General features: G+C 45.9%; 1 protein-coding gene across 1 annotated transcript in view; it reads right to left on the bottom strand.

The window, feature by feature from the left end:
• The window catches only part of TNFSF8 (TNF superfamily member 8), a 40816-nt gene extending 33392 nt beyond the window's left edge, over positions 1-7424 (bottom strand). The window contains exon 1 of the mRNA XM_056860737.1: positions 7145-7424. Coding sequence (XP_056716715.1) covers positions 7145-7342 — 198 coding nt within the window. The 5' untranslated portion in view covers positions 7343-7424. The remainder of the gene's footprint in view (positions 1-7144) is intronic.
• Between the last annotated feature and the right edge of the window lie 11478 nt (positions 7425-18902).

Consider the following 18902-nt stretch of genomic DNA (forward strand, 5'->3'; position numbering starts at 1 on the left):
AGTAGTGGTTAGTGTCATGGGTCTGGATCCCAAGCAAAATCTATACTGCCCTTTCCTGATGCAGCTGGAGGATAGGAGAGCTCCCCAAGAGACTTCCCCCCAGAACATCATGAGAGGAGAACTGGAGGTATGCCGCTGTGGTAGTAATTGGCAAAAATAGCCCCATCAATGGAAATTTTCTGCTGGATATGACCCTTGGACTTAGTGTTGCCAGGTCGCTCTTCGCCATGGGTGGGAGGTTTTTTGGGTGGAGCCTGAGGAGGATAGGGTTTGGGGAGGGGCTTTAATGCCATAGAGTCCAATTGCCAAAGTGGCCATTTTCTCCAGGTGAACTGATCTCTATCAGCTGGAGATCAGTTGTAACAGCAGGAGATCTCCTGCTAGTACCTGGATGTTGGCACTTGGCAACCCTACTTGGACTAGAATCTTTGAAACCTGGAATCCAATCCTCACTCTGTCAATCAATCAATCAATCAATCAATCAATCAATCAATCAAGTTTTATTTCGATATAAAGTTAGGTTTAAAATAATAAAATAAAATAAAAAGATGATTCTGGGAGGGATGATTTGAAGGGGAGGAGGAAAGATCCTCGCTCTGTCATGATCCTTACCGGGTGACCTTATGCCTGGCCATCCACTCTGTCTCAGCATAACCTACATGACAGGCTTGGGCAGAACCACGTACACCATCCTGAGCTCCTTGGAGGAACCTTCTGGAATTCCATCCTTCCTGTGTATGCCTCTGTGAGATGCATGATGGAACAAAAGTAGTTTATAAATAATTCTGGTTGGGAATTCAGCTGACCCTTGTTTACTCAGTTAATTGTCTAGGGGTTACACTGGATCCAGAATTACTGCTGGAGAAGCAAGTTAATGCAGCTACAAAAAAAATGCTTTCTTCCAACTTCATGAAGCCTGGAAGATGGCCCTCTACCTTGACTCTGCCTGTCTAGCCACCTGGAACCTTGCAACAGAAGCACTCAAATTAGACTGTGGCAAAGCACTCTACATAGGTCTGCCCTTGAAGTCAGCCAGAAGATTCCAGTTACTATAGAATGGGACATGCACATTACACTTGTTCTAGGTCTTTTATGCATGGCTGTTTCACTTGCCATCACTCCTCCAACGACTTCGGGTCTCTGTGTTGATTATGCATGCCATTTCCGGCCTCGCTCTCCCCCTGGTCGCCTCACTCTCCCCCTGAGTTTCCCACATTTTGCTTGCGTTGTCAAATTCGAGATAAAACAGGTCTCTGAAAACATGGGCTAAATGTAAGGAAATGCAGGGGGAGAGCGAGGCGACCTCTGATGGTTGGAAACGGCATGCATAATCAACCCAAAGACCTGAGGTTGTCAGAGGGGTGGCGGTGAGTGAAACAGCCACGCATAACAGACCCTACAGTCAATCCATGGGCTACCCAACAGCTACCGGGACTGCCTTTCCTGATACACCCACCAAAGAGCATTACACTTGGCTGGAGAAAATCTGCTGGTGATCCCTGGCCCAAAAAGCATCCGGCTGTTCTCAATCAGGGCCACGGCCTCTTTGGCTCTGGCACCAGCCCGTTGGAATGCTATGCCCAGTGAGATTCGGGTTCTGAGGGATTTGAAGGAGTTTCGCAGGGCCTGTAAAACTGAGCTGACCCGCCAGGCCTATGGTTGAGGAAAGCAATAGGCTCCATCTGGCTGGCCTCCCTTACAGTTTCCTCTCCTACCCTTGTCCTTTGTTGTTGTTTTTATGTTCCCCCTCCTTTATTGTTATTGCCATTTATTACTGAAATCTGAAACTTACTGCTGCTATGGCCTGAAGGCCCTTGCTTTTATTGTGCATATGTGTGTGTGTTAAGTGCCATCAAGTCGCTTCCGACTCATGGAGACCCTATGAATGAAAGTCCTCCAAAATGTCCTGTCTTTGACAGCCTTGCTCAAATCTTGCAAATTGAAGGCTGTGGCTTCCTTTATTGAGTCAATCCATCTCTTGTTGGGTCTTCCTCTTTTCCTGCTGCCCTCAACTTTTCCTAGCATGACTGTCTTTTCCAGTGACTCTTGTCGTCTCATGACGTGATCAAAATACCTCAGTTTAGTCATTTTAGCCTCTAGGGCAGTGATGGCGAACCTTTTAGAGACCGAGTGCCCAAACTGCAAACCAAAACCCACTTATTCATCGTAAAGTGCCAGCACAGCAATTTAACCTGAATACTGAGGTTTTAGTTTAGAAAAAACAACTCATACGTTAACATCTTATGCTCACAAGCATAAAATGATCCAAACAAAGTAAGGAAAGCAATCCCAAGTGCTTTCATTGATTTAAAATTATTTGGCAGAGAATTCCACACTTTAAGGATTTCATTTTCAGAACAAACTGTACTATCCTTTGTCATCCATAAAATTAAATCATGGCAATGACTGACAAACACCATTTTCCCCATCTGCATTCTCAAAACTCTGCAGGGGGGCTTATTGTTGAGTTGTGCATCTGAGTGGCAAGTCCAAGGCAAAACCTCCCATTCACAAATGGACAACCCCCCCCCCCCATGCAGTTTTGAGAATCTGGATGGGGTAAATGTGCATCTCAGTGGCAAGTCCAAGGCAAAACCTCTCTTTCACAAATAGACAACAACCCCCCCCCCCATGCAGTTTTGAGACTCTGGATGGGGTAAATGTGCATCTCAGTGGCAAGTCCAAAGCAAAACCTCTCTTTCACAAATAGACAACAAACCACCCCCCCCATGCAGTTTTGAGAATCTGGATGGGGTAAATGTGCATCTCAGTGGCAAGTCCAAGGCAAAACCTCTCTTTCACAAATAGACAACACCCCCCCCCATGCAGTTTTGAGAATCTGGATGGGGTAAATGTGCATCTCAGTGGCAAGTCCAAGGCAAAACCTCTCTTTCACAAATAGACAACAAAAAACCCACCCCCCCATGCAGTTTTGAGACTCTGGATGGGGTAAATGTGCATCTCTCAGTGGCAAGCAAAAGAGCCGCCCGCCGCAAGCCTCCCGCAAGCCTCCCGCCGCCCCGCTCTGCCTCAGCAGCAGCGCCGCCGCCCCACCCAGGTGCCGCTCTGGACCCGCCGCCGCCACCGGCCGCTCATGCTCGGCCCCGAGGGCTGCCCTGCCGGCCGCACCGCTACGCCCGCCGAGTCGCCCCGCCCCTCGACAAAGTTGGCTGCGGCGAGGTGGAAACGTGCGCCGAGGCCGCGAGGAGGGGCGGAGGAGGGGGACGGGCAGCCAAGGGGGCGGGGGCGACTCGGTGGGCATAGCGGGGCGGCCGGCAGGGCAGCCCTCGGGGCCGAGCATGAGCGGCCGGTGGCGGATCTGGAGCAGCGCCTGGGTGGGGCGGCGGCGCTGCTGCTGCTGCTAAGGCGGAGTGGGGCGGCGGGAGGCAGATGACGTCGAGGCCGCAAAGAGGGGGCAGGGGACGGGCGGGGGACGGGCGGGGGGGCCCGGCGGCTCCACGCGTGCCCATAGAAAGGGCTCGGCGTGCCGCTTGTGGCACGCGTGCCATAGGTTCGCCAACATGGCTCTAGGGTCAGTTCAGGCTTGATTTGATCTATAACCCACTGATTTGTTTTTTTGGCAGTCCACGGAATCCGTAACCCTCTCCTCCAACACCACATTTCAAAGGAATCTACATTCTTCCTATCAGCTTTCTTCACTGTCCAGCTTTCACACCCATACATAGTAATAGGGAATACGATGGCATGAATTAATCTAGTCTTGGTGGCCGGTGACACATCCTTACACTTCAAAATCTTTTCTAGCTCCTTCATGGCATATAGAAATTGTTAATCTTTATGGATTGTGCAGAATTGTTTTAAAATGGTTGTTAGCCACCCCGATCTTGACTTGGTCAGGGAGGGCAGCCTAAAAAAAAAATGAACAAAATCAATAAATAAATTCAAGGTACTGACTTTTTGTGCACAAAGCCCTGCATGGCCTTGGGCCCTCACATTTGCAGCGCGGCCTCTTCTCCTAGGTTCTACCATGACAGCTCTGCTCAGCTGTTTAGGGCCTTCTGCTAGGGTTGTCAACCTCCAGGTACTAACTGGAGACCTCCTGCTACTACAACTGATCTCCAGCCAATAGAGATCAGCTCACCTGGAGAAAATGGCAATTGCACTCTATGGCATTGAAGTCCCTCCCCTCCCCAAACCCCGCCCTCCTCAGGCTCCACCCCAAAAACCTCCCGCCGGTGGCAAAGAGGGATCTGGCAACCCAACCTCCATCAGATGCCACTGTGCAAAAGGGCACGGTCAACAACTGCTAGAGTTGCCAGGTCTCCCCTCTCCACTGGCGGGAGGTTTTAGGGGGAGATTGAGTGCTAAAGCAGCCGCAGCAATGCAGTGTTTCCGGGAGTAAACAGGAGCAGCCAGGTGGCTTGGTGGATGATTGCCCACTGAAACCATCCACCTGGCAACCCTAAGAACTGCCCATACACACTCCTTCTCTGTTGTGGCCCTCACCTTGTGGATTGGCATGCCTGAGGAGGTAAGGTAGGCTCCCAAGCTGCAGTCATTCTGCAAATTTTGTAAAATGGAGTTGTTAAGGAGAGTTTTCCTGTAAAGGCAATAGGACAATACTATGGGGATTACTGCACTTTGTATTCACAGCGATGTATTAAGAGTTTGAAAATGTTGTAAAAAACATCGCTTTAAAAGGGTTTTTGGATACCACGGCTTATAAATGGTTGGAAGACGTCTTCACAGCTAAAGGGGCAAAACAAAGTGCGAACAGTATTTTTTATAACATTTTCAAACTCTTAATACATTGCTGGGAATACAAGTGCGGTAACACCCTATGACAGAATAGTTCAGGAAGGGGTTAAAAAAGGGAAAGGACTGCAGATTTTGCCACTATGCATAGGATGTCAAATCAGTTTGCTGCATGCATTAGCCTGTTGTCATTTCATGGTTTTGTACTGATGTGACCCCGTTTTTTTTCTTAATTATATCCAGACTCTGTATCATGCATCATATGCTCATTCAGTTTTGTTTCCCAAACAAAACTGTTGAGCTAGGACTTTTTTACTGCTTCATTCCCCCCACCCCACCCCGGGCACTGTGCAAGCTCCATTTTCAAAAGCCCTCAGTCCCTGCATGGCATTTTCCAATTTTACATGTGTGCATCAGTGAAATATAGCCCAAGAAAAAATTCTTGATGCTAGCATATGCACATACGTATGGTCACGTTAAGATTGCTTTTTTGTAGTGTATAACAATGCACATTCGGCTGTCCGTAAAACAAAAGTGGAGAAATATGAAAGTGGAAAGAAAGCTGAAGCAAACATGCAAGCTTCAATTCCAGAATTAATTTTAGAAACTCTCCCAGTTGAACTAAAATTAAAGAGGAGTGCACTGTACATATAAACATACATTGCATCTCCCAACAGCTCTTTCAATATGTCAATTGACTATACTTCCATATGCATTCCCATCAATTCCCTGGGGAGGGGCTGCGGCTCAGTGGTAGAGCATCTGCTTGGCATGCAGAAGGTCCCAGGTTCAATCCCCAGCAGCTCCATTTAAACGGACTAGGCAGGTAGGCGATGTGAAAGACCTCTGCCTGAGACCCTGGAAAGCCGCTGCCGGTCTGAGTAGACAGTGCTGTCTTTGATGGACCAAGGGTCTGATTCAGTATAAGGCAGCTTCATGTGTTCATCATGACAGGCATTTTGCTTGCATACATATCTAAGTAACTTTCCCTCTTCATTTCAGGAGTTTAAGCTACCATGTAACTACTGACTTTAACAATCTTGCAACCCCCCTGTGAAGTAGAGAGGACTGGAATTATATTACATATTCTACCATATTCATTTGTGCCAGAAGTTAGATATATCTTGCCAGCTGGAGAAGAACAAACACTCTTTGGGTCAGACCCCCTAGGTGAGGTCTTAGTGACTTGCCCAAGATCCATTGTGAAAACTGATTAAGAAAATGGCTTCAACTGTTGCAAAATTCCTTGCAGTCCTACAGGAATTAGTGTGGAATCCACGTGGTAGCATTGTGTGGGACAGTCATACACATATCATCTGCTCTCTAAGACATGGTGTTGGACGCTTCAACTGGCTACATCTGGAAGCCAAATATACATGTAATGCTCAGCATCCTGGATTAGATTAATCTTTGGTCTGATGATCTCACAGACACACATTCATCTTCCAACAACGTTTTCCCTTCACATTTCTACAGTAGCTAACTAGGTGCCCCTAGGAAGTCCACAAAATCAGAACACAGGAGGTAAGGCCTCCCCCTGCTGTTGCCTAGAATAACAGATATTCAGAAATATACTACCTCTGGACATGGAGGGTTGATTTAGCCACCATAACTTATACCCACTGATAAATCTCGATGTGTTTCTCTAATCCCCTTTCAAAGCTCCCAAACATGGGCCCGTCAGTAGATCTTCTAGCAGTGAATTCCATACATTAATTTTGTGGTACGGACCCTTCTTTTTCTGTTCCAAATCTACCACCTGTCATTTTCACTACATGCCCCCCAATAACCAATGACTTCTCACATCTGGAAATCTCTAAAGATATACTGACTCTGAACATGGAGGTTCTAGTTCTCCATCATGGCTAATAAGTTTTAATGGACATCTTCTCTGTAAATTTGTCTAATCCCATTTAAAGCCATCCAAACCAGTGTCAACTGTCACATCTTGTGGCAGCAAATTCTATAACGTTCATTCTCCATTGTGTGAATTTCTCTCTCATTTTTTGTCCTGAACCTTTTATCTGCAGATTGCTTCAATTGGGTGAGCCTTGCTTTATGGGAAGAAAAGGTCTCTCTTGCCACTTTCTTCACTCCATGGTATATAGAGAATAATACCATCAACCTGCAGGACACTTTAGAAATGAACATAACCGCCCCCCAAAAAAACTTGCCTTAAGGAGCTTGCCTTGTAAACTTTGTCTGTCCTATCTTTGCAGGCATTTGGCAATATGGAAGGACTGAGCCTGGAACTCATTCTCAACAATCTACACTCTGAGGTGCACCAGCTCTGCGAAATTCAGCTTGGAACACCTCTTGGATTCATAAACCTGCAAAAGCCAGGCTTGAGACCTTGCATTCAACAATATTTTCTGCAAGAAGGATCAGTGATTACAGAGCCATGGCGAAAGGGAGGAGAGTCACTTACCATCCTTTGAAATACTAAGATCATGATGGTTCCTAATGCCAGAAGAAGACAGGCGGCGAGAGAAACAATGACAAAATAGGTGTAGGTTTGAGCGGGAGTTCTGAACTTCCTGGTGATGTTTTCATCAGTCATGTCTTTGTCTACTTCCTGAGGGCCATCCACCGGCAAGAAAAGCATCTGCTGTGTCTTGGAGCTCATCTCTTTATAAAGTCCTCAGTGTTTCACCCCATATCTTCCTTTGATCCCCTTTGATCTTGCTTCTCCGTTCCTGATAGGATCCCCCCGCATCCTGGCTCATGTGACCTGGAAAAAATAGCTTCATCGCCTTCTCTATGAATAATAATAAGATGAAGAAGGAGTTCTGGGGGTGTCAGGAGAGCAGGCTGACTACAGCCTTGAAGAACAGAAGGTGGCTTTACTCTCTGGGAGGTTGAAACCACCATGAATGAGGTCGAGGGAGCCCATCGACAGAGCCAAACGTTGTCTGGCAACGGGGAGCCCCAAATCAGCTCTTTTCTCTCTGTTCAGCTAGTCTCTGGGAACAAAACTCACAGTATAAACCACCCCTGGCTGGTGATTTCCTGTTTCACAGTCAAATCTGAGTTCCTTTTTTTTTTTTTTTAATGAGCAGCAGCAGTGATGCAACTACACTGAAGGAGTTGCTTTTCTGGAACTCTGGCTTCCCAGACCTTGCTGATTCTCATTTTCCGCCACATTTTTAATGGCTTCCTATCCCCTCCCAGCAATCAGTTGTCATGGTAAATAAATAATGGTAATTGGGTCACAAAGGGCAAGCAACACCTTCAGATGATAAAAATTATTGCCCGTTACAAGTCATGCATTCAACTCTGCTCTGAGTTTTATATTTCTGCACCTGCATGTTCTCGCAGGACTTAAGGACTATTAATTACTTAGGTGGGAAAAACCCAAATCCATGACAAAGTTTCTCTTCTCCTGCACATGCAGCCTCAGACATTGGTAGGCCTCTGCTAGGTCTGTTACCTCCCAAAGTTTTTTTGGGCTGACCATTAAACTACACAGTTTCACACAACCAGCAAGGGTACGTGTATGAAAAGCACCTTTCCTATAATTAGCTAGTTTCCATGTCACAGCTACATGCTGACTTTGGGCGCTTTCACACATCCTGAACAATGCACTTTCAGTCCACTTTCAGTGCACTTGAATGATCATTTGCAAGTAGATTTTGCCATTTCACACAGTAAAATCCAGCTGCAAAGTGCATTGAAAGTGGAATGAAAGTGCATTAGTCAGCATGTGTGAAAGCTCCCTTTCTCAATTTTACCATGTCTTAACTTTTGTCCTGACCAGTGGGATGATCCTAGTCCTGTGCTCCAAAACAAGGTGGATCCTGCTCTCCTCCCGACCCACTGGATTATGCTGTCCACTTCACCCGGCAGCTGGATTCTGCTGTTTTCTTGCCCAAGGGAAGAGGGTTTCTTCTGTGTTCATGTCTCGTCCCACTTGGAGAGCCAGAGTGGTGTAATGGTTAAGAGTGGTGGACTTTAATCTGGAGAACCTGGTTTGAGATTTTTATCAGGAAAGAAGAAAACACAACAATACACAAATTAGATCACATTCACAACCCATCCGATAATACGATTCCCAACCCACGTGTTGGGGTAGAAACCGGAGTGGCAAATCAGTGGTTCCTCTAGGAAATCAATCCTCGGCCACCTGGGAGTGGAGCTACGTGACAGCCCCTGAACTGGGCATCCATGATAGGACTCCATCCCAAGACCCCTTATTGGGGTCCCCATATGGGGGAAGGCAGGCACGCAGGCGCCAAATGCCAAAAAATGCCAATGCCAAAAACCACCTATGATGAAAGTAAGAGAACAAACCATAAAACAAAGGGAAGGGAGGGTGGGATTCTGTTGTTGCCGAGCAAAAACAGGCCAAAGTGGCTGGGCGAGGAGCTTTAAATAGGCAGAAGAGGTGGGGCAATGCAGGGGTGCCTGTGTCATCCACCTCCGATGCCTGCATGCACAGCAGCCCATCCCTCAAGCAGTAATAGGCTGCAGGGGAAAGAGGCGGGCAGGAAACCACCCAGCCACATTGGAGGGTGAGTGCAGCCAGGGCTGCTCACTCGGAAGTGGCTCCACTTGGAGCCACTTCCGAGTGAGCAGCCCTGGCTGCGCTCACCCTCCAATGAGGCTGGGTGGAGCCACTGCCTGAGTGGTTGGGTTGCCAGGTTCCTCTTTGCCACCGGTGGAAGGTTTTTTTTTGGGTGGAGCCTGAGGAGGGCGGGCTTCAACGCCATAGAGTCTAGTTGCCAAAGTGGCCATTTTCTCCAGGGGAACTGATTTGGTTTTAATCTTCTAGGATCTATTGTTGTTTTTAAAATTTGCTTCAAGGTTTTTTTTTAATTAATGTTTGTATTGTTTTGAAATTAGGTATCTTTGTAGGCAAATAATCTGTGAGGTTATGCATGTATCAAATAAACAAGTGACATTTACTGGTATCCCTTGAAAATTTCTTCTTGTAGATTCTCAATGAATCTCAGTCCAAAAACTTGTTTCACTTGGGTGGAGTTCTGGAATCAGATGTCTGTTTGAGTTGAAGGATAGGGAAGAAAGGTGGAAAAAACTAGACAGTGGTGGAGAAGGAAATGGATGACAAAATGGAGTGGTGAACACTTTGCTTGTGCAGAATTATTCTTCTTGGAGATAACAATCTGTTTATTCCCTTGGGATCCTTCTTTCAAAGATTGCTTTGCAGTGAAGAGCTAAAACAGGATATATATTAACAAAAAAATTGTAAACTGGTTTCTGCAGAGGAACTCTCCTCTTCCAGATTGGATGGGTTTTCACACACATTGCTTTTGAAATACAGAGAGAACGCAACAATTTTACAGGGCACAATAAAATTAATGATGCTGAACTCTTTGTCCTGAAACAATTTGCTGGCATCCCTGTATCTTCTTGCCAATAAATGGATGTCGTTTTGAAGACACTAGGGTTGGCAGGTCCCTCTTCGCCACCAGCAGGAGGTTTTGGAGTGGAGTGGAGCCTGAGAAGGGGGAGGGGAGGGACTTCAATGTATTGTCACCACTTTTCCAATTTAGACTAGTTGTTTCAGCTGTTACCAATTAGAGCCTGCTATAGGCTTTTTATACAAGGTGTGAGTTTCTTCCTGTAGATGACGCATATCGCCATCCACTAGCTACACTATGTTACATAGGGTATACACCTAATTCCTGGGTAAGTGTATTCAATGGAATTGTTGTATTTACTTCATTATTATTATGTTTTTCATGTTTAGTTTTGCCTATACATTATGGTTACTCTTTATATATGTATATATATATATATTATAGAACACATGTTCTTAGGAATGTGAATCTCACTATTAAAAAATTGCCAGAAATTGAAGAAGTATGATGTGAAATGGGGACTAATACCTGAATCCCATTTTTCCTGGCTTTTGGATTCATGAAGAGTTTCCTGGCTTGTCTAAATCCATGAAGAAACTTTTTATATTTACAGTGTCTTCATTCTCTTGGATGCAAGAAGTATTGTATTATTACAACATTGACATTGTGATTTTTCTGATTTCCATTATTGTTTCCTATAAAAATTATTTCTGTATTGCTTATATTGCACATATTGCCTTGCATTCTTTGAATTGGTCTTATAAATTGTTTGGCAATAGTTATATTGGTTAATGCCTGGTACTTCCTTGTTATATGCCATTAGTGCCTTTTTTCTGTCATATCCACTTGTTGGCACGAGTCTTTTGTTTTGAACAGTAACTAGAGGTTGGCAACCCTAGAAAACACCCATCTCTGCTGTGTGGACCTAAGAGCAGTAACCTGAGTAAATACCCTGTTCCTGAGTGATTCTGCTGCACTCTGCACAAACTCATACCTTATCCTGATTGTATTGCCTTTTTTGAATTAAGGTAAGCATCCTGCGCTCTTGAATTGTAATTCCATTGTTCACAACTGAAAACTAGCAGTTTATCAGATGAATTTGAATCTACACAGTCAGCAGCATTAATCGACATATCGGCTATGTGAACGTTTGACAAGGATTAATGCTCGCTAAAATGCAAGTGTTTCTAGGTAGAAGGCAAGGAGGTTTGTCGTTTACTCAATTAGATAATGTAAGCTTCTGTGACTCAGATCAGTCTTGTTAAATGGCATCTTTTTCAGCATGTCAAGTGGTGTTATTGTTAGAGTTACCAGCTCCCGGTTGGGAAATACCTGGAGATTTTTGGGGCAGAGCCTAAGGAGTCCAATTGCCAAAATGACCATTTTCTCCATATGAACTGATCTCAAACGACTGGAGATCAGTTGTAATAGCAGGATATCTCCAGCTAGTACCTGGAGGTTAGCATAGATGCAAAAAGATTAAACAAAGTGCAAAAAACTTTATGGTGCTACACACTTATACAAACCACAAAGGTGATACAATGGATGAAAACATGATAAACATGAACAACAACAATGTAACTGAACAAAGAAGAACATACAAAAGCAGAACATACAAAAGCAGTTCATACACAATCCAAAGGCAGAAGCCTTTTAAGAAGAAAAAGTCAACAGTCCTTAATAAGGTAAGTGCTCATGTTTGCTAATGGTCCCTCGAAGGTTGCCAAGTAGTGAAGATATAAACTGAAGAAGAAATGGCCGTTTCGGTTTCTTATATTAAACTCCTTCTTCAGTCCCCAAAACAGCTTGTCTATAGTTACATTTGACTGCTCTCACATTCTTTAGATCACGTCAGCTAATTCCACAGAGGGATAAGAGAAGTGTAGCAGTGCCTATCGATGCTAAAGCATTTAAGGATGGATGCCTGATGATTATTAATGTTTATTATTGATATAGTCCTATAAATGTCTGTGATGTTTTATGGTGTATGAGAAGACCATTTAGGTACTGTCCTTTAGGTACTTTAGTTCAAAAATGTATTTTGGGGACATAGCAAAGAGATGGCATGGTTACTAGGGTTCCCAGACCCCCAGTAGGTAGGGTTTCCAGCTCCGGGTCGGGAAATACCTGGAAATTTTGGGGGTGGGGCATGGGGAGGGACTTCAGTGCCATAGATTCCAATGGTTTAAAGTGGCCATTTTCTCCAGGTGAAGTGATCTCCGTCATCTGGAGATCAGTTGTAATAGCGGGTGATCTCCAGCTATTACTTGGAGGTTGGAGGGGATCCCCTGCCTTGGGGGCCCTCCTCTGGCATTGTTCGACCGGCCAGCAAGGGGACTTACCAACAGCAAAATGAGGTCTAGGCCTCTGTTGCTGGTGTTGTGGCAACATCACTTCCAGCATGCACTGGGAGTGCCTTCATCATAGGGTTGCCAGGTCCCTCTTTGCAACCAGTGGGAGATTTTGGGGGCGGAGCCTGAAGAGGGCGGGTTTGGAGAAGGGAGGGATTTCAATGCCATAGAGTTCAATTGCCTAAGCGGCCATTTTTCTCCAGGTGATCTGATCTCTATCGGCTGGAGATCAGTTGAATTAGCAGGAGATCTCCTGCTACTACCTGGCAGTTGGCAACCCTACTTCATCTTGTTGCCGGCGTTTGCATGGACGCTCTGATATTTGGGCAAAACTCTATAGTAAAAATGGCTTCACAACTGCCTCCCACCCCCACTCCCCCAGTGACCCCCTGCTCAATATCCAGAGGAAGGAAAAAACCTCCAGGATCCCTGGCCAATTTGGCCTGGAGGAAAATTCCTTTCTGTTCCCAAAGTGGCAATCCACATTATCCTGAGCATGTAACAAAGGGCCAGCAGAGCTGAGAACTGACTCATCCCTTCCTGCCCTCCCTCTCTGGATCTGCCTAAGTTCACAAAATCAACATTGCCATCAGATGGTCATCTAGCCTCCAATATCACTTACATGTGAATGAAAAAAAACTGCACAAAAATAATCTGGATGAAATCATGGACACCCAACTCAAGGTTGTTTTGTTGGAATATTTAACCAATGCACACATGTGCATTGGTAACAAAGAGGGGGTAAAATTGCCAATGAATTGAAGGAATGGAAAACCAACAAAATGGACATGATTTAATTCTATTACACAACATTTAAGGAAGTCTCGTAATTAAACCAGAATTAGAGAAGAGTGAATTGAGAAATTCTGGAACAGTAAAAGGGTGGCACAGAGAAAATCTGCTCAGCCCTGTCAAACTTGATGTTCTGGAAAGTTAAATTCTGCACCCATTGCTTTGAAATAATACAAACACAGAAACCCACTTTAAAAGACAAAGGGACAGAGGTGAGAACAGGTTGGTTTGCTTTTTTTAAGCATACAAGAAAGACAGAGTAGAAAATCAACAGACAGAGAGAGGAGGTGGGCGTTATGAAAGAAATCAACCTCAAGAGAACAAAACTTCACTTTTGGACTTTTGAGAAATCAGCCTCGGCATTTTGGTAGCAATAGATAAAGATCTGTCAAATGTTGTTCTGTTGACTCTTGCCCTTTTGAGACTGCAAGCAGAAGTTTCCTTTATGTCATTTCCACTTGGGTGTTGAAGTTTCATAGAATCAAAGAATCACAGAGTTGGAAGGGGCCATATAGGCCATGTATTCCAATCCCATGTTTAATTCAGGATCAGCCTAGAGCATCTCTGACAAGTGTTTGTCTAGCCTCTACTTAAAGACTGCTAGTGAGGGGGAGCTCACCACCTCCCTAAGTAGCCGATTCCACTGTCAAACAACTCACTGTAAAAATATTTCCTTAATATCCAGCTGGTACCTTTCCACCCACAATTTAAACCCATTATTGCAAGTCCTATTCTCTGCTGCGAACAGGAACAGCTCCCTGCCTTCCTCTAAGAGACAGTTTCATTCATATGTCTTTGTGTGTAAGCATGAACAACATGGTGTAGTGCAGTGATGGCGAACCTTTTAGAGACCGAGTGCCCAAACTGCAAACCAAAACCCACTTATTCATCGTAAAGTGCCAGCACAGCAATTTAACCTGAATACTGAGGTTTTAGTTTAGAAAAAACAACTCATACGTTAACATCTTATGCTCACAAGCATAAAATGATCCAAACCAAGTAAGGAAAGCAATCCCAAGTGCTTTCATTGATTTAAAATTATTTGGCAGAGAATTCCACACTTTAAGGATTTCATTTTCAGAACAAACTGTACTATCCTTTGTCATCCATAAAATTAAATCATGGCAATGACTGACAAACACCATTTTCCCCATCTGCATTCTCAAAACTCTGCAGGGGGGCTTATTGTTGAGTTGTGCATCTGAGTGGCAAGTCCAAGGCAAAACCTCCCATTCACAAATGGACAACCCCCCCCCCCATGCAGTTTTGAGAATCTGGATGGGGTAAATGTGCATCTCAGTGGCAAGTCCAAGGCAAAACCTCTCTTTCACAAATAGACAACAAACCCCCCCCCCATGCAGTTTTGAGACTCTGGATGGGGTAAATGTGCATCTCAGTGGCAAGTCCAAAGCAAAACCTCTCTTTCACAAATAGACAACAACCCCCCCCCCATGCAGTTTTGAGAATCTGGATGGGGTAAATGTGCATCTCAGTGGCAAGTCCAAGGCAAAACCTCTCTTTCACAAATAGACAACAACCCCCCCCCCCATGCAGTTTTGAGAATCTGGATGGGGTAAATGTGCATCTCAGTGGCAAGTCCAAGGCAAACCTCTCTTTCACAAATAGACAACAAAAAACCCACCCCCCCATGCAGTTTTGAGACTCTGGATGGGGTAAATGTGCATCTCTCAGTGGCAAGCAAAAGAGCCGCCCGCCGCAAGCCTCCCGCAAGCCTCCCGCCGCCCAGCTCTGCCTCAGCAGCAGCGCCGCCGCCCCACCCAGGCGCCGCTCTGGACCCGCCGCCGCCACCGGCCGCTCAAGCTCAGCCCCGAGGGCTGCCCTGCCGGCCGCACTGCTACGCCCGCCGAGTCACCCCGCCCCTCGACAAAGTTGGCTGTGGCGAGGCGGAAACGTGCGCCGAGGCCGCGAGGAGGGGCGGAGGAGGGGGACGGGCAGCCAAGGGGGCGGGGGCGACTCGGTGGGCGTAGTGGGGCGGCCGGCAGGTGGCGGATCTGGAGCGGCGACTCGGTGGGGCGGCGCTGCTGCTGCTGCTGCTAAGGCGGAGTGGGGTGGCGGGAGGCAGATGACGTCGAGGCCGCAAAGAGGGGGCGGGGGACGGGCGGGGGACGGGCGGGGGAGCCGGCGGCTCCACGCGTGCCCATAGAAAGGGCTCGGCATGCCGCTTGTGGCACTCGTGCCATAGGTTCGCCAACACGGGTGTAGTGTGATTGCCAGACACATACACTGCTGCAGGAACCCCTAAAGATCTCAAGATAGGAGGGGCAGCATGACTCCTTTCATGGCTGAGCCATCCCAACTTGCTCTCTAGAATGACACAAGACCCAAGCTTCATGCTGGAAACAGTTTCTCCTGAACTCTGAGGTTATTAGTAAGAATTCTGTACTTTCCATTGCCCAAGAGATTGGGCCAACTACCTCCACTCAGGTAAAATGAAAACACCTTTTTTTTCCAGGGGAAAAAAGCAGATTTCTACCTATTTAAATGTTTCAGTGTTGTCTTCATGATGTGCAAACCAAGTAATAGTCATAGGGCAGGGTTAGAGTGTTTGGTTAAAATATAGGAAATAGGTGTCAGACTCAGGCGTCCATCCCTAGCATCCCATAAACAGACATGCTCAGGCAGGTGATCCTAAGCAATGCTAATTTATTAGGTGCAAAAAGACAGATTAAAAGAAGCTGACTGCCTCTCACACAGGAGAGGCTCCTAATGGGGGTCTATGCAGGTAGGTTACAGTATAAAAGCATTCTAGGCAAGAAAGTAAAACAAAGTGAAACCACAGTGCAGTAACAATGAGATAATAGTTCCCAGAGAATCGCAGACATAACATCTGTGATAAACAGTACACAGGATTTGCAGCATGAGAACAAAACCTTGACTAGCAGCCAGAACCTGGCCATGACAGGAAGCCAGCCTCTGGCCTGCAATTGCCAAACTCCTACTCCAAAGGTAGCAAAGACCTGACAATAGGGCTGCCAAACTCCTGGTTGGGCTTGGAGTTCTCCTGGCATTACAGGTGATCTCCAGACTACAAAGTTCTGTTTCCCTGGAGGAAATAGCACAGGGTTTCTGCTGACACTGCTACATTTTGTGCCTCCACGTCCAAAATTAGGTGCAAATTGTTGGGATGACCTGCCTTATTATCTATGTACACAGCAGTGTCCTCTTAGGATTTTATGTAGTCTCCAGTGTATTTCAAACTTGGAATTCCTGGTTTTAATGTTTAATGTTTTAGCTTCCTTCCTTTCCTTCGTTCAAGCTCCCTTGACCAAAAGGTCTTGAGCAGTAAAAGGGGAGCCTTCACTGCTTTAAGGAAAATATGGTGGATAGATACTTGGCTGCCACCAACATTGTTCTTGGGTCTCTATCCACCATTAAAAAGGGGGTTGTTTTATCTTTTGTTACAGAGGCAGGTAATTTGATTAAGATAGGGGTTGATTGTGATAGGAATTATATTGGGGGCATTCCAAAATCATATGGGATAACGAATCCCCTCTCTTCTGATCACATGGACAAAGCCTATCTGAATAAGGTAAACTGCCATGTTTAACGTTTTAATGGTTTTTGTATATGTCTGGCTATGTGCCGTACCAACAAATGACTGACTGACTGAAGAGGAAATAGCAGCTTTGGAGGGGGGTGGGGGGCTCTGTGGCATCACATTCATGCTGAGCGCCCTCCCCAGACTTCACCTTCCTCAAGAGCCACTTCCAAATCTCCAGGAATTTCCCAATCCAGGGTTAGCAACACTACTAGGAAACCCAGGTTCAAATCCCAACTCAGCCATGAAGCTAATTGGAGCCAACCACTCTCTCACACCCTCAGCCTAATGTTCCTTGCAGAGCTGTTGTGAGTTTAACTTGGATGGATTTTGGATATACCAGCCTGAGCTCACCAGGAAAGAACAGAATACCAATATAAAATTGGTATTTTATAAAATATATAAAAAATATAAACTTGGTAACTTTCAATCCATTTGCACCCCCTTCCCTTGTACATTGCCAGTGTGCCTACATGTGCTGATAAAACACTGGAGGTTGGCAACCCTATCAATAAAGGAACCCATGGCCCTCAGTTTGCATGATGTGAGCACGGCTGTTAATGAGAGGATGTTTTGAAAGTCATTGATTCATAATGATGGCACACAAAGCAAATGAGGCTCTTTGGGGAAAGCCAAGCCTATCAGATGAGGGGGCAGGCCTTTGGCAAAGCCAATCATAACACATAGGGTTGCCAGTTCCCTCTTCACCACCAGTGGGAGGTTTTTTGGGTGGAGCCTGAGGAGGGTGAGGTTTGGGGAGGGGAGGGACCTCAATGCCATAGAGTCCAGTTGACAAAGCGGCCATTTTCTCCAGGGGAACTGATCTCTATCGGCTGGAGATCAGTTGTAATAGCCGGCGATCTCCAGCTAGTACCTGGAAGTTGGAAACCCTACTGAGAGGCCGCAACGGGCGGCCCTGGTAGTCCACAGCTGTGTGCTATCTAGTAGCAGCAAGGTAAGATCTAATGGAAGCAGACCTGGATTTTGAGTTGGGGGGGCGCACCAGAACCAGGGTGTCCCTCTAGTGGGCCTTGTAATCAGCTGTATACATGAGGACTGGGGTTACCAGATCCCACTTCGCCACCGGCGGGAGATTTTTGGGGGTGGAGCCTGAGGAGGGCGGGGTTTGGGGAGGGGAGGGACTTCAATGCCATAGAGCTCAATTGCCAAAGCGGCCATTTTTCTCCAACTGATCTGATCTCTATCGGCTGGAGATCAGTTGAATTAGCAGGAGATCTCCTGCTACTATCTGGCAGTTGGCAACCCTAATGAGGATGGAGAACATTCCACATCTCCTTGTCATGCTGTCAGCCATGAATTGCGTGGCTTGCTCTGCATTAGGAGTATTGTTTCCTTATTCATAGGAAAATATGCTACATTCATGTTCATCAAGAAAGGGTGTATGTGGGAGTCACTGTGATATCCATGATGCCATCAAATAATCTCAAGATTACAAACCCGGTGTTCATTTTGCTGGGTTTTGTTTTTGGCAACAAAAGAAGGAAAAATATGGTTCAAACTTCAAAGGAAAAATGTTTCAGGTATTCCATACTTTTCACTAACCTCCTACAAGATTCTAGAACTTTCTCGAATCTCCTCGAACATTTCAACCTTTGTATCACATTTTTAACCTTCCCCTCCTCTGAGACTGCAAAAAATCCCTTTTATCCTCACAATTAATGAGGGCAAGTATGAGATGTCAGGATGATTTTGCATTTCTTGTTTTTGCAAGTTGGGCTCAAGAACCTCTGTTTCAAGTTTACTTGTATTGCAGCAGCTCCTTTTGAAGGAGCCAACTGGTAGAGCAGATGTGCCTTGACCACTCTGTATCCCCTGCTCCATCCACACACACCCTACCGAATTCGGTTTACTTTGTGGGAAAGGGCACTAGGAAGTGACAGGGTATGAAGCGGTCAGCCTGGTTGGGCTGAGAGCCAGCATGGTGTAGTGGTTAAGAGAGGTGGTTTGGAGCGGTGGACTCTGATCTGGAGAAACGGGTTTAATTCCCCACTTCTCCACATGAGCCACGGACACAAATCTGATGAACTGGATTTGTTTCCCCACTCCTGCACATGAAGCCAGCTGGGTGACTTTGGGTAGTCACAGCTCTCTCAGCCCCACCTACCTCACAGGGTGTCTGTTGTGGGGAGTGGAAGGGAAGGT

This window comes from Euleptes europaea, chromosome 14 (genome assembly GCF_029931775.1).
Source record: "Euleptes europaea isolate rEulEur1 chromosome 14, rEulEur1.hap1, whole genome shotgun sequence".
In the NCBI taxonomy this organism is placed as follows: Eukaryota; Metazoa; Chordata; class Lepidosauria; order Squamata; family Sphaerodactylidae; genus Euleptes; species Euleptes europaea.